Source organism: Scophthalmus maximus, chromosome 11 (genome assembly GCF_022379125.1).
Source record: "Scophthalmus maximus strain ysfricsl-2021 chromosome 11, ASM2237912v1, whole genome shotgun sequence".
NCBI classification, from domain to species: domain Eukaryota; kingdom Metazoa; phylum Chordata; class Actinopteri; order Pleuronectiformes; family Scophthalmidae; genus Scophthalmus; species Scophthalmus maximus.
In genome coordinates, this window is record NC_061525.1 from 798,401 (window position 1) to 823,093 (window position 24,693).

General features: G+C 40.2%; 2 protein-coding genes across 6 annotated transcripts in view; one reads left to right on the forward strand and one right to left on the reverse strand.

Annotated features, from left to right (window-relative positions):
- Nucleotides 1-24,693, reverse strand: part of nf1a (neurofibromin 1a) — a 102,902-nt gene that overhangs the window by 28,433 nt on the left and 49,776 nt on the right. For both annotated transcript variants that reach the window (XM_047335433.1, XM_035622816.2), the window contains exons 30-35: nucleotides 22,323-22,385; nucleotides 14,738-14,896; nucleotides 14,071-14,168; nucleotides 10,440-10,586; nucleotides 10,206-10,352; nucleotides 9,278-9,388 (exon numbers count right to left, since the gene is read on the reverse strand). In XM_047335433.1, the coding sequence (XP_047191389.1) occupies nucleotides 9,278-9,388; nucleotides 10,206-10,352; nucleotides 10,440-10,586; nucleotides 14,071-14,168; nucleotides 14,738-14,896; nucleotides 22,323-22,385 (725 nt within the window). The remainder of the gene's footprint in view (nucleotides 1-9,277; nucleotides 9,389-10,205; nucleotides 10,353-10,439; nucleotides 10,587-14,070; nucleotides 14,169-14,737; nucleotides 14,897-22,322; nucleotides 22,386-24,693) is intronic.
- On the forward strand, nucleotides 1,676-8,278 carry omgb (oligodendrocyte myelin glycoprotein b). 4 transcript variants are annotated; one of them, XM_035622837.2, is made up of 3 exons: nucleotides 1,676-1,823; nucleotides 4,930-5,142; nucleotides 6,165-8,278. In XM_035622837.2, the coding sequence occupies exons 1-3, from the start codon at nucleotides 1,816-1,818 to the stop codon at nucleotides 7,150-7,152; spliced, it is 1,209 nt and encodes a 402-aa protein (XP_035478730.2). In that variant the 5' UTR covers nucleotides 1,676-1,815; the 3' UTR covers nucleotides 7,153-8,278. The 4 variants fall into 4 exon arrangements, with proteins under 4 accessions (XP_035478730.2, XP_035478731.1, XP_035478732.1 ...); XM_035622838.2 differs by having other exon boundaries at nucleotides 5,044-5,142; XM_035622839.2 differs by having other exon boundaries at nucleotides 5,044-5,142; nucleotides 6,183-8,278.

Consider the following 24,693-nt stretch of genomic DNA (forward strand, 5'->3'; position numbering starts at 1 on the left):
GTTATGGAAGTCCTGATGCCTCATGAAAAAGCACAGCTTCTGAATGCAGGCTGTGTGAGCACTTGAAGCAGTTTTTGCCTATTTGATAAATGTTTATGCACTATCGATTCTTGCACTTTGGGGTAATATCTTCATGGTTGAATGCACTTATTGTAAGTAGCTTTGGACAAAAGCTTTTGCTAAATGAATGTAATGTAATGTATTTGTATGTGGTTTGACCGTTTTGACACTTATTTACTTACAAAGCCCCTAGACCTTATTTATTATGAAACATTTTTTACAATATGGGGCCCTTAACGGTAAGGTAGGAAGAGTTCCATGTCCAGTAATGACAGATTTGATTTATTATAGATAAATCTCCAGGCCAGCAGATGGCAAACTTCCCTGGTTGTAGCGCTCTTTACTGGTGGAGAAAATAGGAAGATGCATTGGCCATCCTGGCCAGCAGATGGAAATGCCTCCCAGGAAAGATCCAGCAAGTCGAGCAACTCCAAGATGCCAGCTTATTGTCTTTTGATATTGAGGTTGATCGAAATAAATGTTGTGTTCACGTGAGGGTTTTTTTTGTCCCCTGCCTTTAAAGCCAAGGTGTGGATAAGTTGCAGTGGATTTCCTTGTCTTTCAGGGGTGCCAGTCAGAGTTACATCCGACATTATTCGTTTTTGTAAATTGACGGAGATACCATAATCAAAACTCTTTACCCAGTACCCACTCACTTTGATGAAAAACACAAGCAATAGTCACAGAGAAAGGGCAGACACAATCTCAGTTTAAAATAATGTATTTACTCACCGTGGACCCACAACTAACAAAAGAAAAAAGTACATTCAAAAAACCAGAGAGTTTCTAATTCAATCCAATGCTGTTTTTCAAAAATAGAGTCAGGAAAAACTAAAGACGCAACACTACTGGGGATCAACCAACCAAAGAAAAACAAATAAACACAGTTCAAACTCTGTCTAGAGAAAGGGTCAGAGTAAGCACTCATATTACCAGTCAAGTTTTTCTTTTTCTTTCCTTCACGAGTGATTACTCTTATCAAACGATGATCCAATAGCCCTCATCGCTGACTTTTCATAAGGCCAGGAAGAGGCCCAGATGCTATCTCATGCGCACAATCCCCAGCTTCTTCTTCAGTGGGTCGCAGCCATCTTTCTTTTGCCAGTCATTATTTTCAAGGGAGGTGCCAGGATCCGATTGGTGGATTAAGGAGGTTGCCACAACCCACACACACATTCATACAGAGCTTCTATACTTCTATTTATATAGTCCCTCTCTTTCACTCACACACTGTAGGCACAGCCATCAGGGGAAATCGGTGGTGGTAAAAAGTCTGTATACATTTGTCCACGTGATTAATCAAAACACGCACACACACACACACACACACACACACACACACACACACACACACACACACACACACACACACACACACACACACACACACACACACACACACACACACACACACACACACACACACACACACACACACACACACACACACACACACACACACACACACACACACACACACAGAGCTCTTGCTTGCCTCATCAGTGGCTAAATGTGCAGTCTGGCTGCTGCATTTCTCTCCCTCCCTCCCTCTGTCCCTCCCACTACTCGTCTCTCTTTTCTAAGCGGGACCTCTCACTGCATCAGGAGCCTGCAGAGCAGTGAGAGCAGTGAGAGCAGTGAGCAGGACGGGGCTGTAAGAGTGTGACACAATTAACTGTGAACAGGAGAGAACTAATAGAAACATCAAGGAAACAAATATCTTGAGCTGGAGGAGGCAACAGGAGGAGAGATGACATGATGAGGTGAGTGATGGCAGATGAAAAATGAGGGACTTGCACCTGATTAGTTAGTCAGTTAACTGTTTCCTTTAGAATCCTGTTATTCAGAAAACTACTGTGTAATGAGCTGGCTCACTAGGAAGCAACTCCATGCACTATCACCATGCAGATTCCTTCAAATTTTCTATAATATGTGTGAACATATCCCACTGCCATGTAACAACATAAACACACATTGGCCATTTTATGACCTTTTAGTTGTTGTATCATCTCAATTGAATGGAGCATCCTCACAGCAGCACTCTTAGCTCCAGTTCCACTGTCTGTTGGCATCCTTCAAATGCATCAGGAGCACAATGAAGCTGGCGGTCCCACTTCTGAGCAGTTCTGGTCCTGACAGAAAGAGCTGACAGAGGGTCTGTGTTTATACATGTCAAAATATAGTGACATATATGACTGCTCTCGGTTTCTGCTGCTGTTCACATGCATCAGAACTGTTAATTCAATAATACACGCTATCAGTCGTTCTACAATGTGATGACACTTAAAGGCTATGTTTATTCACACAGCTCAGCCACTGCAAGTTGAAGTAAGTTCAGAATGGAAGTAACTAATTATTGGGATTTAGGGCCTGTACCTGTACCTATCACAGACATTTTATACAAGTGAGCAGGACTATGTTTGGTAGTGGAATGATTTTACCCTGCAGTGCAACATGAAAGTGAGGACTGCTCCTTCTGAATGACAAAGAAAAAAATGCTTGAATCTCAGTTTTCTAATGCCTCGGACATACTACACAAAGTGGTAAGATCTCTGTACCGTTCATATTACACGACCTGCTGTCTTGTAATCGCAGGCTTTCAGTCATTGTGACTCATCTGTGACGGGGTTCATACACGATCCTTCACCAGGAGAATTGTCTCCAAATCACGCTTTGTCACGAAAACATGTGATTCACGAGCGAAACAGCAAATGTTTGTCACTTTCATGATGGGCGTAAAAAAAAAAACTGTGTTCAATTTATTGCAGGATACTCTTATGTTGACAGGTCATAACCCGGAAGTATTTTGAGGGGCGCTCTCTGTGTTGTGTGGACGGAGAGGAATAACTTGACGTGTTAATATGTGGTTCAGCATTAAAGCTGCTCGAGGTTACGCTCATTATCAGTGGAAACGTACAACATGACAGAAACAAGCCTCGCATATAGTCTGCTCGATGATTTTTTTTCAGAAACACGAAAAAGGCAGAAAATAAAGGTGTTGTGTTCCTCCCCCGGGATTCCAGGTTGACACACTCACTATCTGTCACATCACAGCTCACACCGCAGGAGATGGGTTCCCCGCTGGTTCCCAAACTTGTCCAGATATTTAGCCTGCTAGATATCTGAAAAACACAGATTTGCTGCAACTCCAGGATTTGTCGGTGAGTTGAATATCAAGCTTAAAGTTGCTGTAGTGTGAACTCAGCATCAAGGGTTTGACTCATGACTCCCCGACACCTTTAGAGACGTGCTAGCTACAGATGAAAGAGCATCTCCCATGCCGGAGGTCAAGGGTTCAAGGACACAAGTCGCAGAGGAAAGGCAAGTTCAAGTATGTTCAAAATTTTGATCTGATTATGTGTGATGTCCGAAAATATCCTGAAAAGGACAGTTAGGGCAAAGTCAATGATTGCCAAAGAATCCATGAAAGCCCGTTAAAAATAATTGACAACACAAATCTTTCGGGCATCGGGCCCCTTTGTGGTCACAGCCCCCAATGGAACTCAGACTCCCAGGGTTCTTCTCCTTTCTCAGCTGTGTTTGAAGTCTATCCCTGGACCCAATCATCAGCTAATGTTGGTACCTCTGTGTCACCAGGGCAGTTCCTGACTTCCATGCAGGCAGACCATTACAAATTAGCCATCCAGTCTATGCACACAGACAGACACACATGCACAAACTCTCAAACCTGTATATAGTAACATTTGTTAGATTAGATATGGTTCTTTTCACCTATACTATCTTTGAATAAATGTTTCAAAATATACACGCTGGTCTATTTTAAGGGGAAGTAAAAGTTTTGGTGGAAGCTCGTTTCTCTCTTTGTTGTTGTTGTGATTTTACTGTTCTGGCCGGGCCACAAACACGCGACCTCCGGTATGGGACGGTGAGGAAATATTCGCTGATTCTTACAAAATGTGCATTGCTTAAAAATCGCTTACTGCCCCTTTAATGTTGCATAAGGCTGAGTATTGTTAACCGCTTTGCAGTAGAAATCCAAATCCTTCAACCTTTGCAAACTACCAATATTATTAATCAGAATTCCAAATTTATATTTATTATAGATAATGAGAATGAATCAGTGTATTGGGTATCACTTCCCTTCCTTTGAAGGGTGCTGCCCCAAGGTAGCTTTAATATGAATCAAAGTTATTATTAACTAAAATATTTTGGATATTTCAGACATTTTTGATTGCCATAACTCATTAGCTGTTACACCTATAGAACTCAACAAAATTGGCGAAGCAGTGTACCACAACAAATCTGATCTCATTTTAAACATAAATATTGGTATTCAGGTTCAACGTTCGGCGCATTATGACAAGAATCATGAATGTCTGAACCAAGTTTTTTTAAATGCTTTAAGAACACACTGAGCGTATTTCATTGGATAACTGAAAACCTTGACCTGGTGATGTGATAGATACAATGCAACTCGGATTAGTCACATGGGGAATGTTAGAAGAAATCTATCAGTTTGTTTCAGTCTGTATTAAAGTGGTCGACCGATAGAACACCAATATAGAGCTTAAGATAAATGATGACTTCAGCAAGTACCCACTTCCATTTTCGGTTTTCTATCCCACCTTAGAGCACATTACAGGAAAGCAATATATTCTCACACAATTTTGTATGGATATACTCTGCCATTCAGTCCAAATGTGTATTGTTTCAGAAAAGAACAGTTAGACTATTTATTGATATAGACCCAGTTCTAGTAAATAAATAGAGTAGGTCTGAAGCAATGTAAGCATACATTGCAAACTGTATTTTCCTATATTTCATTTGGCTGGCAATGAGAAAGATGGAGACTATGACTACTGAGCAGAATGAACTTACCTTCTATGTAACCCTATTCTCATTCTGTAGATTCCCAACAATGCCGGCCTGCTCCGCCTCACTGCTCTTCTTCCTCGTTCTGCTGCTGTGTGGGCTTCTGGGGGGTTGGGTGCTCACTATCTGCCCCTCTGTGTGCTCCTGCAGCCGGGGACACCGTATGGTGGACTGCTCCTCACGAGGCCTGACCAAGCTACCTCCTGGTCTGCAGCACAACATCCGCTTTCTCAACCTCTCCTTTAACAGGTGAGCAATGTCATCTAGTGATAGATCGGCAAAGTTCTCTTTACAAACGTGAGGCAGGCGGCCAATAATCTCATATTTTGTTCAAGAGGTTAGGATTAGAAAGAAGAGAGATTAAAACAGATGAATTTTCCATAATAATAGCCAATAAGTCGTTCTTGCCTCCCTATCAACCACACTGTATGTAGTGGTCTTTATTTGTAATCAATGCAATCTAGTGACTGTTTACAAGGTAGTTATATTGACTCCTAATGATATTGTGGCTCTCTCAAGATTTTAGCATGTAGGACCTGAATTATGTATCTTGCCCCACACAATGATCACAATTTTGATGTACATTCTTTATATTTATACTCCTTATTCTTCATATCTAACATTTTTTATATTTGTTTTTCTTTAAGTTTGTACGGTGTGTTGTTTGCCTGATGCATCCTGCCTGCCATCTATCTATCTATCTATCTATTTGATACTAACATGATTAAATCACAATCTCATCAAATGCTGTCATACTTGTAATATTAAGTGTCAGGATGATAAAAGTAAATATTGTGTGGTGGAGAAGCACTTACTACTCACTGAACTACTCGCCCCACTGACCTCACCACGATCCCTCCGCTTCACAAACTCAAACCGTCTACCACAGACGACCGGGAGTTTTAAAAAAGATCTTAAAACATTTCTTTTTAGCAGAACATATGGCTTTTAACCAACAGCGCTGGCTGATGCTATTTATGCTCACATTTTAAAATGTTAGCTTTTTATCTCTCTTTTTATACAGTTGTTTTAATACGTAGCACTTTAAGATTTTCTTTTAAAGTAAAGGGCATTGCAAATAAAATTATTATTATTGTAATTATTACCTACAATGCCTCTATGGAACTTTGTTTGCTATAAGCAATAATATTTCTGGCCACAGTGGCTTTTGTTGGAGGGGTTCACTAAAGAATAAAGGCATCAGTAACTTGTGAAATGCATGTAATAAATGTTTATGAATGTGCTTTTTAATCATGACATTCCTCTAACAGCTTGTTGGGTCTGGACAGGCAGCTCAGCCCCTATTCTCACCTGCGAACACTGGACCTGTCCTACAACCGCCTGGAGAACCTGCCACCTTCCTTGCCACGGTCTCTGTGGGACATGCGAGTGGTGGGGAACCACCTGTGCTTGCTGGACAAAAATGACACAGCTTACCATTGGAACCTGAAAATACTGGATCTGTCTGATAATGGGCTGGAGAGAGTGGTTTTCATCAACAACACACTACCCCATCTCCAAGCTCTCAACCTCAGTCACAACAGGTTCTGGACTGTGCCCACAAATATGCCACACAACCTGGAGAGCATTGATTTGTCACATAATTATCTGGTGCAGATCCTGCCTGGATCACTGGACCAGCTTCCTCAACTGGCTCAGTTCTACTTGCATGCTAATCACTTCTCCTGGTTATCTGAGTGGGTCTTTGAGAAGCTAACGGGCCTAGAGTTAATCTCTCTTGGAGATAACCCCTGGGCTTGTGAAGAAGAAGAAAACATAATGAGGCTCCTGAAATGGGCTGAGCAGACCCGTGCAACTGTCTTAGGCTGTCCCTGTTATATAAGACCCGTCTGTGGGCAATCCCATCTGGCAACACCAGGTAAGGTGTGGCGCACTGCGCTTTTCACAGAGCCACCACTTTGGGTAAACAGCAGAGGTGAAGGGCACGATGGTCAATCCCGTGCAAGGACTGGAGAGGTCACATCAAGTTACCAGGCCAAGTCAGCCCTTTTTCAGACAGGAGTAGATCAGGACAAACGAAGAGGGAACGGATCTGGGGATCATGTGGTGAATGTCTGGACATCTTCCACAAGCTTGGAAAGTTTCTCATACAAAAGCACAACAGCATCATCATGGTCTTCAACGAAGAAGCCCAAAGTAGATAACTCACAGAATCAAGGCCAGAGCCTCCTTGTCGAGACTCAGCTGACTGTCACTCTGACTATTTCAGTAATGACAGCAATATTCATCACTTTATGAAGCACCTTGACTGGACACAAAATGCACTGTTGAAAGGATTATTTATTTTGGTTGGTAATAACTGTTGTGACTGTTTCTGTCTTCTGTCATGAAGTCCATCATCATGAAACGATGATGATGGACAAGGTCTATACAATTCCTGATCTTAAAGAATCTGTACAAAGCTTTATCATAGAAAACTTCTAAAAATGTGTGCAAACATGATTCATATGGCGCTCTAAAGTCACTGCACACTGACAGACTGCTGTGCTCTAGGTTTTTTTCACAATACTGAAAGAAATCGAGATGCATTGCTTATTAAATGTTTGCATTTTTAAAATCTAATCCATGAGATTATTAATATTTTATTCATTTGTTTAGAAATGTGACAGACCCAATAATTTGATATTTTGATACTATTATTCCTCCTAAATTGGACCTATGTCACGTTAACATGCACCGCGGGTTGTACACAACAAACATGACGGAGGCTGAGCAGATTTACCCTTTGAACTACAAATCCAAAGTTTGGGATCACCACGAGTTTCACAAGAGAGACGGGAACAATGACAAGTCTGATGCAGTTTGCAAAATGTTCTGCGCTGCTCTTGAGGACACAGGCAGTAGAACTAACCTCATAACTCACCTGGAGCGACGACTCGGTCTGACCGTGGAGGCGTCTGTCAGTTAACCGGCTTCCCCCGCTTTGAATTCGGATTCATTAACAGTTACTACCCCCAAGACTAGTGATGATGGTGTGTTTTCCATGCCCCGCTGGCTGACAGCTCCACTCGTTCAAAGACAATAACTGATGCGTATCGTATCGGCCTCACACCAGAGATCCCCAACCCCAGCCTGTAGTATAGCAAAAACGTTATAATTGTACTGTAATTCCATCAATTACAGTAGTACAATGCAATGAATATCCTGTGCTGTAGTATACGCAAGAAATTAAATTCTGAGAGGACAACCAAGGTATTATTTGTTTCTTGCAAATAATTGCACTGAAAACACATGAAGATGCCACATCCAACTTTTAGCAAAAGCAAAAACCGCATTATATTCAATCGATTCAAAACTAACTGGTTCACAAGTTTTTTTTACTGAGGCCTTATTATTGCCTCCAAAGCGGCTTCATTGTTTTTGGTCTGGCACAGGGGTTGAAATTGGATTTGTTTGAAACAGGAACTGTTGGGTGATTTAGACAACCACTGTTAATACATGTGTTAATATCCCAGAAAATTCACAAGCAATGATTCAAACTGATGCATCATCAGATGCCCTTTTCACACTAACATTTAGGGGATATGCAGGTTTTTAACAGGTAAATCCACTCAAAATAGCTACTGACCTTTCAAAAACTTTGTGCCAGATTTTAAATTTTTCACTTCTGAGTAAACTAAATTCCATGTGTATTCATTAATCTGTTAGTGGTTATTGGCTGTGTTAAGTTTCTCAGACAAACGTGAATTAACACATCAGAATTGATATGTAAAAAAGACTGTGGAAGTAATATTCAAAGGTTGCACTGATCAGAAGCCAGGGGAGGCAAGACTTTCCCAAAATGATGATGGCTTGCTGGTTGTTTTTAATGATGCACAAGTCAGGGTTTTTCTTTCCCCCGCACCCAACTGACTCGTTATGAGAGTCAAACACTGCTACCTGAGGACCGACACAAACCTGATTATTAAAAAGCCCAAGCCCAACCATCAAAATCTGCTGTTAAAATTGACAAATAATTCCTTCACTACTGTCACATTTTAAATCACAGAATGAAAAGAATAGAGGTGCACTACTGTCACACTCTGGTCTATCTCACTTCTGAGACACCCCTGTCAGTAACATTGCTCTACCTTGGTGTGTTTCATTGATGTTCTGAGCACAAAGAGAAATTAAATGATTTCTTTCTAATGTCCTGAGGAAGAAAAAGCCTTTCATCGTGAACTTCTTCTGTTACTGCTTACCTGTTGTACGGGATTTCAATGTTTTAGCCATAGATAAGGGATAACATTATGCTTATCTGGGCTATAATCATCAATAGACTTGTTGAGCAACATAGCTTTCAAATATAATAAAATAAATGCAGACATATGATTAAAAACATTATAAATATACACAAAAAAGCAGATTGACATTCAGGTCCTACCTGCGGGCCACATAGTAGAACACTGGGTTCCCAGTCTTGGACGTTCCTGCCTGGTAGAAGATATTGAGGGTCTTTAAGGCTTTGAACTCCTCCTTTTCATGGACCTGGTGTCTGAAGAGCAACCAGAGAGAAACATTTATTTAACAGGGTTTAGTGAATGGATTTATATAATACATCTTCTACCACTCAAAGCCCTTTACACACACACGCACACATTCACACACACCCTCAATGCTTCCGTCGCAGACTGAAAACTCACCTGTTCAGGCTGCACCTTACTCCCTGAATTTATTATTAAAAAACAAAAAAACAACAAGATCTAAATGAGCACCTGAAGCTGTTTTTGCCTATTTGATAAATGTTTATTTACTCTCTTTTCTTGAACTTTTGGGTAATATCTTAATGGTTGAATGCACTTATTTTAAGTTACTTTGGACAAAAATGTCTGCTAAATAAATGTGACATAATGTAATGTAAAACAGAGCTTTCTATACCTTTGCACTTTGTCAATCACATACACATACATTCTCTCACTCCCTACACGGGCATCATGGGCAATTTGAGGTGCAATAAGTAGCAGGTAATCTGTTTGTGTTGTTGTAACATCTGGTTTTATTACAGCAAGACTATGCTTTATTTCTGGTAAAAATGTTAAATTACCCCAGTGATCAAAATTGTCCATAGCAGTAGATAAATCTTACCAGTGTCAGGTTGAAAAACCATTTAGCTTAAAACATTAACATTGGAACAGATTAAAAAGAGGAAATGGTAACAAACACAGGAAAAACAGCAGCTACAAAAGCATGTTGGCAATAAGTTCAGCATAAAGTCATCTGGGTTGCTGCTAAAACAAACAAAGAGGAAACAGAGAAAGGAAGAGTCATTGTCTTAGACGAAACATTATGTTACATGCTGGAAGGGAACCAACCTTGTCATGAACTCCTCAAACTTGGAGCTCGTCAGGTTAAGACTGGACCAATGAGTGTCAGCTACAGGTTTGTGTTCAGGAGGTCCCAAGTAGGCGAGCAGGGTTGCCATCTTGTCAAAAGGTCGCCTGCCTACAGCCTTGTGATCCCTGGAAACGTAAGTAAGACTTTCACATATAAGAACATACTGCAGAACACACTAATGTTTTGTGATAGATAAAGTCATGTATTCTTACCTGTTACTCGAGAGGTACTGGCCAATCCTCTCCTGGTTGTTCCACAGCAGGCGATGGAGGGCCAGCACATTACCATCACTGATAAACGACAGACTGTGATTGACAGTATCGCTGGGTGGAGAGTCAGAGGCTATGTCCAAGAAAAACCTGTAGGGAGAAAGGAAAGGAACAACTCAACCTACAGACAGAAAATACTTTCACCTCGCTGTATTAATTACAAATAATCCAAGGATTTGTATACCAGTGACACTATTGAGACAAAAAGCCCCTCAGGGGAAGTCCAGGACAATGTCAACACATCTGTGTTGTGCCTCACAAAATCGAGGATTTGAAAACATGGCACTTTTTCCAAACATAAAAGAAAGCAAGAAAACTCAAAACTCCGAGGATCCTTCAATATATCCCTTCTAGGTGTGAAATCGACCATTGGTCACTGGGTGTCCCAGACCCAAGGGGTTCACCAGGGCAATAAAATCCCAGCTCTTCCCCTATTCATTCTCTTCACCCTTCGGGGAGTAAAGATCTCTCTCTTTCTGCCTCTCACTTCAAGGAGAGATCATCTCTCCTCTCTGCTCACCGCTCTGCTTTCTTAGAAGCCTGGCTTCATGCAGACCTGTCTGAAGCAGACTGCAACCATTTCCAAAAGGCAGTGAGACGAGAGCCTGCCTAAGGAACAACCAAAGCTCTAAAGTCTGTTTTAACATCACCACACAAACTCTTGCAAGATGACAAAACAACAGGGGCCACCAAGTAGAGTTGGTGTTGAGCGTCTAACTCTGTGAGGAGACAAAAGGTCACTAAAACCAGATCAATACATCTGCCGCATACTGGACTCACAAACAACAATCCCTTCTTCTTTTTCCATTGACTTGGTAATGTAACCTGGGCATAGCATAGCGCAACACAGCTAAACATAGGGAAGTTTAATTTTGTGAGTGTGCTGTATTGATTTGATCCAATGTATTTACTAATGTGTGTGCAGTGATGTGTGGCCCAGCAGTGGCAGTGAAGAAGAGCAGCGTGAGGAAGGAGCTAGCACAATGGCTAACGCACCAAGCGCTACGTTTAGCATTCAGCTAAGCTACAGAACCCCTTTGATTTTTCCGAACTACTCTAGTTGACAAAATGGATACGAAGATTCCAGAGATTTTGTCAAGCAAGCAATTTAGCAGCAAACTTCAGGTCAATACTTTGATCTTTTGTATGGGAGATGAAGCTGTTGATGTTTTGAGAGGCTTGAAGCTCGGTGAGGTAAGCCAGCAAAATTACGTTAAAGTCAGCGATGGCTCTCAGTTGTTCTTTGTAGTGAAAAAGAATATCCTTTACAAACTAGCACAATTTATCATGCGCAAGCACGAAGCAAACAAGACTGTTGATGCATTTGTCACTGCTCTCTTTGCAATAGCAGAGCACTACAAGTATGGGAGGTTGCATGATGAGCTGATCAGAGAGAGGATAGTGGTAGGGCTGGCAGACACACGTCTCTCAGAACGCATGGAAATGGAAAAAAGACGTAGACCTGTAAAAAGCCATTAACATGGCAAGACAATCAGAAGAGACCAAAAAGCAGGAGTGATGCCAGTGGTGTAAGTCAGATGAATATAATGTCTGTGGACAGAGTATTTTAAGACAGACAGCAAAAGGAAAACTCTAAATTCAGCAATTGAAAAGTAATGGAGAAAAGCCTGGCAGAGTAAAAATCCAAGTCTCTCAGGTTCTGTGGTATGCCTCACCCTAAGCATGAGTACACCCTGCCATTCTGCCAATGGTGCAAAGTGCCGCTCCTGTGGGAACAAAGGGCACTACCAGTGTGCGTGCCTTGCTGGTAAACCTGTGCATGGTATTACACAGGAGGAAGAGGAGGAAAGCGTCTTTTTTGGCTCTGTGTCATTGGATGCTCATCCATGGACTGATAAAATAGACATAATGGACGAAAACATCACTTTTAAACTTGACACTGGCCCAGATGTAACTGTTGTGTCAAAGACTGTTTTCGACAGCTGCCTGTTCTCTAGAAAGCAGAGAAACCTTTGTTTGGTCCAGGAGGGATTCCACTGGATGTGTCGGGGTTCATCAGACTGTGATGTAACGATATGAAAATTTTATCATCACGGTTGGAGTGACCAAAATTACCACGGTTATCAGTATTATCACAGTATTTTTAAAATATGATGAAAATGTTCAAAAATGATACATAAACCTTACTGCGGCTGCATTGCAAGTCTTATCTTGTTCAGAGATGTGTTTGTTTCTGCTTTACAACATAACCACAATGAAACAATTAGATTTAAAATAAATTAAAAAACCAAACATTTCTTTATTTCTGATTCAATTATTTGTCCTCACTGACTCCGCTTCCCCTCTCTGCATTCACTCTATAGCTCCATCGACCCCCGGCTCTCTCTCTCAACCTCTGCGAGGGGTCTAAATATGAACAAGTATGAACACTCCAAGAGCGAGGTCATCACAACTGCCGGCATCTGCTCTGATCCAAGGAAGACTGAGGCCGTCAGAGAGATGGAGGAGCACACAAATGTTGGCAAGTTGAGGGATGTCTAGCGATGGTCTGTCAGCTGGGAAAGTTCATTCCCCGGCTAGCAGAAACAGACAAGCCACTCCGCAACCTCCTCTCGGAGAAAAACTGCTGGGTCTCGGACGAGGATCAGGTGACGGCATTTGAAAGAAGAAGGGACTGTCGTCTCTTCCTGTGCTGGGTATATATGACCTGAAAAGAGACACCAAAGTACCAGGCGATGCATCATTGTATAGCTTGGGAGGTGTCCTGTTCCAGAAGTGGGAGAAAGAATGAAAGCCTGTGGCTTATGCACCACCGGTGCTTACTTCAACTGAACAACTGGATACGCAGGTAGAGAAGGAGGCCCTGGGTCTCACATGGGCCTGTGAACTGTTCCAGGATTTTCTCATAGTAAAACATTTGTGCCTAGAGACTGACCCTAAACCCCTTATCAGCCTGTGTGGAGCTGAAGCACTGAATCTTCTGCGACCGAGATTCCAGCGCTTCAGAATGAGGTTAATGCGCTACACATATTCCGTCCTGCATGTGTCAGGAAAATCACTCTAGACAGACTGGCAGACACTATGTTGAAACTGGTAATTGTTAGTCGATTTGGACAAAAGAGTCAGCTAAATGAACGTTATGTAACTTACCCATACCGGGAGTACTCAAGAGTATTGATTATAACCAAGCTTCATGGTGATTGGGCAATTACGTTGACAACAGAGCACGGCAAAACATTTATTGTCACCTCCTTCCTAACGCCACAGACCAGTGACTGTTAGCTCTATCCTGTGGGGGGACAATATCGCCCACAAGCCAGTCAACTATCATTAACAGTTGCAACAAATTAAATGCCAAAATATCCCTGGCCTTGTGCTACCCATAGTCCTCTTAGTTAACCACAATGGCCAGCAATTTTCTTCTGAACAATTTCATGGGTCTTTTTCTCTGAAACTGTTACAACCTCCAGTTTCAACCCTTTCAGAAGCCAGCACATGTATTTTGATTCACAGCAACATATTTAGACATAGTTTGGATTAAAAAAAAGGGGTGGGGAGTCCTGTGTTCACAGACTGAATGCGGTTAGTCAACATCATGCTCCAAGTGTCTTACCTCCTGGCTGAATCAAAGTTGCTCTTTACAAAGTCATTAAAAGGCCTCATGTGTTCTTCTTTTGTAAACAAGACATGGTTTGCAATGCTCTGTAGAATCTGAAGAACAAGACGGAAATAAACAACAAGCATATTAAAACCTATCCAGACTGTGTCGCTGAGGATTGTTGTCTACTTGCACTGATTTAGCATTAGCACTACCCATTAAGTAGCAGCGTTACATGGTCATTGTGACTATGACAGCAAACATGTCTGCTGTAACACATTTGCTGTCTCAGTCACTAGTCTGATCCCTGTTCATATTTAAGTAAATACATTGAGATTGTTCACCTCTCACCCAAGAGGCTTCTTCAGTTCTTACTAAATTGTGGTGAATCCCAGGTATCCTCACAGTTCTTGGTGATGCTCACGACTGTTTTAACAAGGGTCGTTGGAGTCACAACAACGTGTAATCGTGAGGCTTTCAGACGCTGTTCACACTACGTGACGCATTGACAACAATGGGTCAAACACTACACGATACTTCACTTCTCTTGTTTTGTCATGAAAACACACGCAAGGACTCATGGGAAACATCACAATGTAATTTCTTAACATCAACACCAAGACTACGGATTAGTTCCCCTCCAGTCAGATGCATCATAAGCCATTATAGATACCAGACTTACCTTGGACATGAGTTTGAGACCCCGTTCTATCCTGGGCAAGGGCTTCTTGTCCAAGATGCCAGCCTCATATGGGGACACAATAGCTGGGTTGACAAATCTCAGAAACATGGCGCTGCCCACTGCACCAATGCTGTTCTGAGGGAAGCGCTGACTCACCACCTGCATGAAGTAGGATGGAGGGAGAAGGGCACAATAAAGGGGAAATGTAGAATAGATGGAACAAAAGAAAAAGGGTTGAGTAGGTTTGAAGGAATGAGGGAATAAGAAAATATTGAAAATTAAATTCAGTAAATTTAATAGAACAGGAGGGAATGACGAGAATAATAAAATATATACAAGTATCAATGTGTAAGAGAGGAGAGTGAGGTGAAGATGTCAGGCTCAGGGGAAGGAACAATGAGGATACACATAAAGAGAGACTTTGAAACAATCCCAGTTCATTTCAAGCTGTCACAAGAGTGAGGATGACTCGAGTATCAGCCCAAGAAAGAGATGGAAGGAAGAGAAACACAAGGAACCCAACTTCGTACTGCTCCTGATAAAAACTGGAAGTAGTAGTATGCCGTACAAGTGATCATCCAACAATCTGACAACCCACAGGTCACGTAGCTTGAGGCAAAGCAGGACTGTGTGACACATTTAGGGTGGTAATGGATACAGTTCAGTCTGTCCCTTGTCAAGCTGCCAATGAGTCGAGAAAACTGAAGCAGGGCTGCAGACAAAAGTAGTTCCTGGAATATTTGCCCCTTAAAGGGTTTCTGTCAATTTGTTTAAAAAAAAAGTAAAAAACAATCCCATATGGATTATCAGTCCTGAAGCTACATCATGTGGTTAATGACAAAGAATTGTTATCCAGTCTTCCTCAACTGTATACTGAGAAGACATCAATGTGGCCAAAACAAGTGCTCATTAAAGGTTCATTCTAATTTATTCATATTTTTGTAGTTAATTTTGACCACCCTTTCAATTAGTAAAGTTAAAACGGAGCTGTCCAGCCAGTAGATTTGTGTCATGTGAGTAAATGAATGGGCTATGCTCACTCTTGCAGCCCCGAGCGCAGCACACTCTAAGCAGGCCTGCACGACAGCCAGCATGCTGTGTGATGTTGCTGTGTTTTTAGATAAACAGCATCATGGTAGGCAGGTGACAGTTATGTTTATATGCTCTAGAAGAGGTAACGGTGGCGAAAATGAGTGCGTCCACAGAGATGTCATGTTTGAAACACTCAAGCATACATTTTACAAAGGTTAGACATGTACTTACTTGAAAGACAAAATCAAGATGAACATCAACTGCTCTAGCTTAAACTTACGGCATTGTCCGTTAATGTGTGAGCAAAGTTTTTCTGTGCTACATGGGATTGCTACAAATATTTGGAATACACTTTTCTTTTCTTTTTTTTACCTCTAAATGAAGCAATTACAAGGCTCAGCATAGTCCCCAAGCCAAATCGTCTGCTCATCTCCTCTGTGGCCTGCACACACTGTCAGCAAAAATTCACATTTATCTCCTTTGGCTATTGTTCTCTGACACTCTAGAGAAAGACCCATATAACAATTAAGTATTTTGTAAATCAAGATTAAAAAAGCTGGAGACCATGTAAAAATGGCTATCTAATATTCCTGTCTAAAAGTGATTCTATATTTTGAATATCCAATGCAAGTTTGACACAAAGGAAAACAAAAACCTGTGAATGCTGTGAGTGCTTGAATTAAACTGGTACAATGAATTCCAATGGTGACATGCTGACTTTGGCAAAAATGATCCAAATATAAGTCCTCCACAATATGTTGTTAAAGAATGAAGACTGAGAGGCACAATAGAATAAGTCGTGCCTTATAACGAGAGTAGAGATATAAACTATCAGAAATTAAAGTTTGTATGCCCTCTGCATGCCATTGTCAGAAATTCTCATAGATAGTTAGTGAAAAAAGATTTGCTACTTGGTAACACCCTAGTAAAACAACAAGTGACTGAGTGTTTCTTAAGTACAACAAAACAACATATTTGATTTTCATGATTTTTTTGGACATACTAACATAATTATAAATATAAGGACTGTTTTTTATACAAAATCATTATCAGTCAATGCCTGTCTGAAGTCTAGAATCGACGGATGACACCAAATTCTGAGTTCCTCCCTTGACCTCGCAAGGCCTTTACTCCAGCTGCCTATAGTTGCTGGTTGCTTGTAGGTTTTTCTGCCCCCACTAACTGAAACACTCTATTGGGCTGAGATCAGGTGATTGACTTGGCCCATGAAGAATTTCCCATTTCTTTGCCTCAAGGAGATCTTGGGACGCTTTTGCTTTATGTTTGGGTCATTATCCAACTGCAACTGCATGTGCCATCCTATCGATTTTGCAGCATTTGACTAAATCTGAGAACAGAACGTACAGCACTATACACCCCAGATTTTATTCTGCTACTTCCATCAGCAGTGGGGCCAAATCTGTGTTATTTCAGTGTCTCAAATGGGGCTGTCAAAACTTTCACTAAATTATTATCATGACCAAACAAATTCACAAAATAATAATATTATCAATATTATCATGACATCTAAAAAAAAGCCTGAGAAAAAACAACATACTAAAAGCCAATTTCATCTTTTACTTTGTTTATTGTGTTTTTTAAACCTAATTTTAGGAAAATTAACTAAGCTTAAATACTCCAAAATGAAAATACCTAATAGGGTTGTGCAGTGATCTCTGCAATTAAAGATGCCAGAGAGATCTGACAGATCTCCAATGAATATAATACATTGTTATTCATAATTTATTTATATTTATGATAATCATTTGTGTATATCAAATTGTTACAAAAAAATCATAAGCATGCAGGCACGCACAAAACTAGTTTTCAAAGTAATTTTACTAAACGTGCTTCACTGATACAGAACAGACTGACGGAACATTTAAGATGTTACGGTATGAAAATTTAACATCAAGGTTAGTTTCCAAAAATTATCATGGTTATCAGTATTATCGCTGCATTTTAAAAATATGATGAAAATGTTCAAAAAGTACTGATATACATGAACATTTCAAAAGAAAGGCTCGTCTTTCTTTTTTTCTTGAAAAAGATCCATCTTGTGCAGAGATGTGCCTGTGTTTTATTCTGCTTTACAACATAACCACCATGAAACAATCAGATTAAAAGATAAAATGAAATAAAACTAAACTGTGGAGCTCGCTCAACCACCGTCTCTCTCTCTCTAACTCTCTACGTGCAGGAGGGGCAACTGAAACCTAGAGTGTGTTCTGCACAGAACCTCGACAACATGTAGCTCTCATGACTGACTGATTATCTTTGCTCACGTAGGGGAGTTGGTGGATTAGCACAGATGAGAAGCATGATAGTAAAATAAAAAACATCTCCCAAGCGCGATAACTCCCTAAAGACCTGTTCAATATTAATGTTTTCCCCCTGCATGTTCTGCAGACAGGATAGCCACCTTCTATCAACTGTTCCAACTGTTTCCTTTAGTTTTTTACAAATATATACTATACTATATCATCATTTGTGTATTAATTAAATTAATCCTTTTTTATTACTATTAACTTCAATATCAGTCTCACAACACCCCTACTGAAATATCGTTGAGAATTTGACGATTATACTGCTCTCATCGATTTGTTTCTTTTTCTTTCCCTTTTTAGTAGAAAAATTTAACTAAATAAGAATGGAATGGACAAATGTTTTGTTTCTCGTACTGTACTCAGTACATTGCTGAATACTGAACATAAATATTTTGAACAGATGACTAATATAAAGTACATGATGTTGTGAAGTAACACATCTCAATGTGTACAGACAGACTGACTGACCTGGGTCACAGCGAGGTGGAACTCATTAACCCTCTCCTCAGCTGTTGTCTCTGATTGGGACCAGCAGCAGAAGTGTACTTCCACTTTCACTAAATGGTTCGACAGATCAGTCGTGTTACCGCTTTTACTTGCAAAAGAAATTGTTACACTTGGGGCAACGAGCGTTGTCTCCATCGATTTTGGTGAAGTACAACCAGACTTTTGACTGTTTTCACTCTTTGTGCCATCGCCACAGGGAGCAGGTCTGCGTGTGAGTTAAAAATGTAAAAGAAAGATGTGTTCAGATGTAAAATAATGATATTCTGGAAATTGTATGGTTAAGTATAATTACATTGAATAATTTAAGTGATATACGTGAACACACGCCAATCATAGTTAATAATATTGCCTTTTTGGTGCATTAAAAAAGCCAGCAGCGGTACTAAATGAATAGCCGTTGTGATCTGAAAGAGCTGGCTCCTATTGCTGAGCTAAGCCATATGATCTGGCTTACTTAAGAGAGCCAGAGTTCCAATCTCTACTGTCCTCTCTCCCCCCGGTCCGTGGCTCCATATCGTACACTAACAGCAGTTGCAGTTCGATCTCAGCTTCCCCCAGGCCATGTGTCCTTGGGCAAGACATTTAACACTAAATTGCTTCTCACTACTCTTCAGACAGTTTATGAATGTGACAAAAAAAACGCTGTAAACAGCTCTGTATGAATAAGTGTGAGGGTGAATGTGACATATACATACATACATACCTATTTACACACACACACACACACACACACACACACACACACACACACACACACACACACACACACACACACACACACACACACACACACACACACACACACACACACACACACACACACACACACACACACACACACACACACACACACACACACACACACACACACACACACAGAGGGGGGAGAGAGAGAGGGAGTACTCTTCGTTGGATATAGTTGAGGAATCCATGACAGAGGCCAGTTTATCAGAATATTAAATCTAAGACCATTCATGTCTTTTATAAAGTAAGGCTGCAGCTAACGATTATTTTGTTATCTATTAATCTAAAGATTATTTTCTCTTCAGAAGATTAATCCTTTGGTTAACTTACAGATATATAATAACCATAACTTCCATTAATCTTTCAACCTTTTACTCACGCATTTTTTCATAAGAATACTTACAAATATAAATTTCAAATCCTTTACTTTAAAAAAATAGTGCCAAGAATGCAAAAAGGAATGTAGGGCATTGTTTACTTTAAAGTCCAAGACCAACATAAATTCAGTACAACATAAATAATGCAAAAAAGATTTCAGGGCATGTTTTAGTAATAATAATGTGACAAAAATACACACAAAATAAAATCAGTGACATAATTTTAAAAGAAACCTATAAATGAAGGAACCATTTCAAACTCTACACTGCCGAGGCCCTTTTCGCATGTCTCTGGTCGAAGATGACCTGCTCAAAATTAAGGGTATATATCTGCAAGATATATGGGTCGAGGGAAGATGGAACAAAAAGAAAAAATATGTATTATCTACGTAATATGCAGATGAAGCAAAAAAACTCTGAACATTATCTGTGCCAAATTCCATGCTGATAAAGTGAAGCAGAGCAAAGTTACAGGCTTTATATGGACATGGTCAGCTGTTTGAGGTCTCATTCAATTTCACTTGTATGTCTCTGTTAGTGTGTATTACATCTATACAACTGTTTCAGCAAAACAGTAGCGCTGCGTAATGACGTCAGAGATGTAGGGTATCATCTCATCTCAAAGTGACAAGTAGTCTTTGTGCTAGCCAACGGGAATGGATTTATTGATCAAAACTAGTGCTGTCAACATTAAAGCGTCAAAAACATTGAACGCCATTGACGCATTTTGTTTACTTCCTGTGGCAGCTGACATTGGTGATGACGTGTGCCGCAAAACCATTATCCATTAGCCATCCTGGCTTAAGATGGATATGGACAAGGCAGGAGTTTAAGCAGTTGAAAGTACGTTTTATCACGAAAACACACGTGAGAAGTGACAAGGGGAAATATGCGATACACGGGCGAAACAGGAATTGTTTGTAACTTTCACGATGAGCGTTAGAAAGAAACCATTCAATATATTGCTGGATATTCTTATGTTGACAGGTCAGAAACAGGATGTAGTTTGAGCGGCCCTGTGTTTTGGACGGAGAGAAAAAACTTGACGTTTAATATGTGGTTCTGTATTAAAGCAGCTCGATATTACGCCCATCATCAGAGTGAACACAACATGATAGGAACAAGCCCTGCATGTAAGTGATGAATTTTTTTCAGAAACATGGAAAAAGCAGAGAATATGTTTGAAGAGTGTTGTTGTGGTTTCCAGGTTGACACACTCACTTCCTGACACATCAAAGCTCACACTAGAGGAGATGGCTCCCCGACGTGTCCAGATATTTATCTGATAGATATTTGGACACGTCACTTTGGCCTCGATGGTTTTATGGGAAATCTGTAGTTCACAGGAGAGAATCTGTGCTCAAAGTTTAAAAGATGCTATTAAACAATAGTATTTGAATGTAAATAATTCCTTTGTGTTTATTAACATAAATTCCATAATTTTACATTTAAATATTGATTATTACAAACTTCAGTCTTAAGAAGAAAAGAGCGATTAATATCAAAGATTTATCAAAGCAAATTGTGCGATGAATTAGTAAAAAAAAATGTATCAAATAACAGCACTAATCACAACACAACTACGCTGTTTTTTTTTGCTCTTCTTCGACTGCTGGTTTGGTGAGAGTTGGTTGAAGAGTGATAATTATCGGTGGACTCAGAGCTTTCTGATGAGAAGTAGCTTGTGTTGTTAGCATTAGGTCTCTATTTAAGAAATTCCCACACTTTGGAAGATCTGGTCCAGGTGTTATGGTGCGTTCAAACCAGATTCTTGCATCGCTTAATTTTCGCAAGTATCTGAGTTTACAGCCTCTTCCTGTCTGGTGTCCAGACCAAAACAGGGGAGATGTGCGTGTCACTTTCTCCAGGGCAAAGTGTTGTCTCGCTCCTAAACTTGGTAAATAACACAGAAACTTCTCCTTTGTCTTGGGACGCTGCAGCATTTAACATCAGACTGTTACCTGCACTGCAAATTCACTGCTGCAGTCAACTATATTTCTCCAGACCCTCACCTTGATCACAGTCACACTCTCTACGTCGCTCTCTTCCGCCACACACACACACGCCATTCATATAACACAAGGTTTATCGGATGAAGTTTCCTTTTCTGAATACCCCACTAAAGGAGTTGCCATAACTGGGGATGAACATATGATGCGTTGACGCACTCTACGCAAATTGAAGATTTCACGCAACTGATGACATCTAAGCGTCGTTGCCGCCCTATTATAAAGGATTGTCATCTGTGAGGCATGCGTGTGTGTATGTTATAGAAATTTGTCATATAGGATGAAATGACTTGATTTGAAGGCAGATGAAATGTTCTGAAGAAAATATCTCCCTGCGTGCAAACAGAGTCCAGAGAAAAAAAAGAGAAGAGAGAATATCCCTGCTTCTAAGGAAATGTTAATTGAAAATACATCAAATGGTGCCAATATTAGTACAGTGATTTTTAGAGAGGGTTGTAGACAAAGTTGAATATGGAGAGATTGAAAAATAAATATGAAGAAATTAAAAATAATCAAATGAGTAAGATGCAAAAAGGCTTTTTTTGCTTCAGGGGAAGTGTCTGAGGTAAAATAGATTCTCCAAACTTACTGCTTTTTTGTTTTCCTTTTTTTCTTTTACTGTTGCTTTATTCAGTAGAGAGTGGCAAGTAGCCTACAGAACAGAGATGAGCACAATCATGGTCACAGCGCTCGTTCGCTCACTCACTCAACAAGTCAACATTTAAACATCTCGTAAAACAGAAAAATCAAGGCTGCTGTAAGAAAAGTGTTTATCATTGCTCAGGGGACCATGCATGTGTTGCTGTGGTTTAACTTCAGCAGACTGTACTTGTATGTGTGTGTGTGTGTGTGTGTGTGTGTGTGTGTGTGTGTGTGTGTGTGTGTGTGTGTTTGTGTGTTTGTGTGCATGAAAATGAAAATGAAGAGTGATGTCAAAACAGATAAAAAACACATCACTTGTTGCGGGTGTGTGTATGAAGAGTTGTAGAGTGTAAGCAGAAAGAACTGTGAGTGAGCGGCAGCGGCGGCGGCAGCAGCAGCAGCAGCAGCAGCAGCAGCGTGAGGCTACTTGTACATTCAGGTGGAAACTACAGCAAACTCAGTGCTGAGTGGAAATGGTGTGAGTGTACTAAGGTTAAACTGGAATATTGAATGGTGATATATATTTGGTGAGACAGGCCAGTCAGGTTTCATCCTGCTGTGATCACACCTAATCCATTAGTAGACCCTACCAACATCAGGGTGCTAGTTTTAAGGCATGCGGCCCTTATATGACTAATGTCAGAGTTGTGCCCATATTTTCAGTAAACACATTTCCAGTTGGTGCTGGCCTCGTTTGTCAACGACACCTTTTTTGATGTTCATGGACAGCATCTCAAAGCACTGATGAGGTGATGGAGGTGTCCATTTTGGGGAAATTCAGAATGGTTTCTCTGCTATTTGTTGAGATGTGATTCTTTTGACTTGATCAGATTATGGCCTTCAGTATGCACTGGGGTGATTTTCAGCTCACTACCTGGTGGTGGATTGCTTCATATTACAGGAAATAATATGAACGAGAAACAACAATGGTGAAATGTAAGATCTTTTTTTTTTTCTTGGACTAAAACAGCATTTACAAAATGTTGTGTTCAAAGCTGTTAGTCAGAGTATTAATCTAAAGACCATTTGTTTTTGTTTTTGTTTTTGAAGCAATGTCAGCTGTCGTGACTTATAAGGACCAGGAAGTGAACATGGGTGACTGCGTCATCGTTTCCAAAAGTCTAAATTTTTCTCCATCCATACTACAAAAAGCTTTTCAAAACTTCTCTTTATTACGCGCTCGAAAACTCAGGAGGATTGTGAGCAGCAGGTGTGAACTTAGCAGGAAAGATGCTTTTTAAATTTAAAACATGGTAATTTGGTGGTAGCCTATATATTTAATCTGGCCTGGGAATGTTGCTGGGGAGACGGACCTCATAGATAGTTCATTCAGTAAATAAACTATCTATGCATTTCTTGTACTGCACTGTAACTTTTATAACCTGTCTTATTCTACTGTTTTTATTTTCTCTTTTGAATTATTGTATTTTAATGTGATTATATCTGATTCTTAACAATGCTTTTAATGTTTTAAGTAAAGCCCTTTGAATTGTCTTGTTGAAATGTGCTATACAAATAAACTTGCCTTGCCTTGAAAAGATAAAAACACCACAAACTTGAAAAAAGAGGTGTAGTGTTTATAACATCAGCATCTTTAAGATTGTGACATTGGCTCCAGAAAAACGACAGATCGAGGAAATCACATCCTTTTGTAAAAGAGTCAAAGATAAAGTCAAATCAAACCTATCGTTATCACTTTACAAATTGAACAATGCACAGCCATTTTGTTTTTCATCTTTGTAGCCAATGCAGTTCTGAGTACGCCTAGATTTTCTACTAAAACAATTGAGCTAATATATGAAACAAGCAGTTTCTTTGTTGCATGATGTTACCATTTCTTGGTCTCTCATGTCATCCAAGCACACAGCAAAGTATCATGGGACAGGGGATGAATGACACCATAGGAAGGATTAGGTGTGATCACAGTTTGCATTCTGTCACCATCGTGTTTAAGAGGTGAATTGTTACCTGCTGTGAAACCCTGTCTTACTCCATTTTAACCCCTTTTTCTTCAAGCAGAGCTTCGTTTCACTAGTTTTTGCCATCATCAGTAAGACATTTATAGGTGATCTGTATGTGAACATCAGATAATAGCATCTGATCACAGGCCTCTCTTTAATATATGATGCCTATTATTTCTGACCCTCTAGCCCCAAATGGCTAACCCTGTGTTTTTAACCTCCCCCATGTATATTTGATTTGTTTTGTAATTAACTTATTATATAGATTAGATTAAATTATATAGATGGAATAAAATCTTAGACTCTTTGTCAGACATGTAATGGACAGCATAAGTAAACTGCTCTTTCTATGTGATG

Coding starts and splice junctions, on each gene's coding strand:
- omgb (XM_035622837.2), top strand. Junction 5,143..6,164: donor CTCAACCTCTCCTTTAACAG/GTGAGCAATGTC, acceptor TTCCTCTAACAG/CTTGTTGGGTCTGGACAGGC.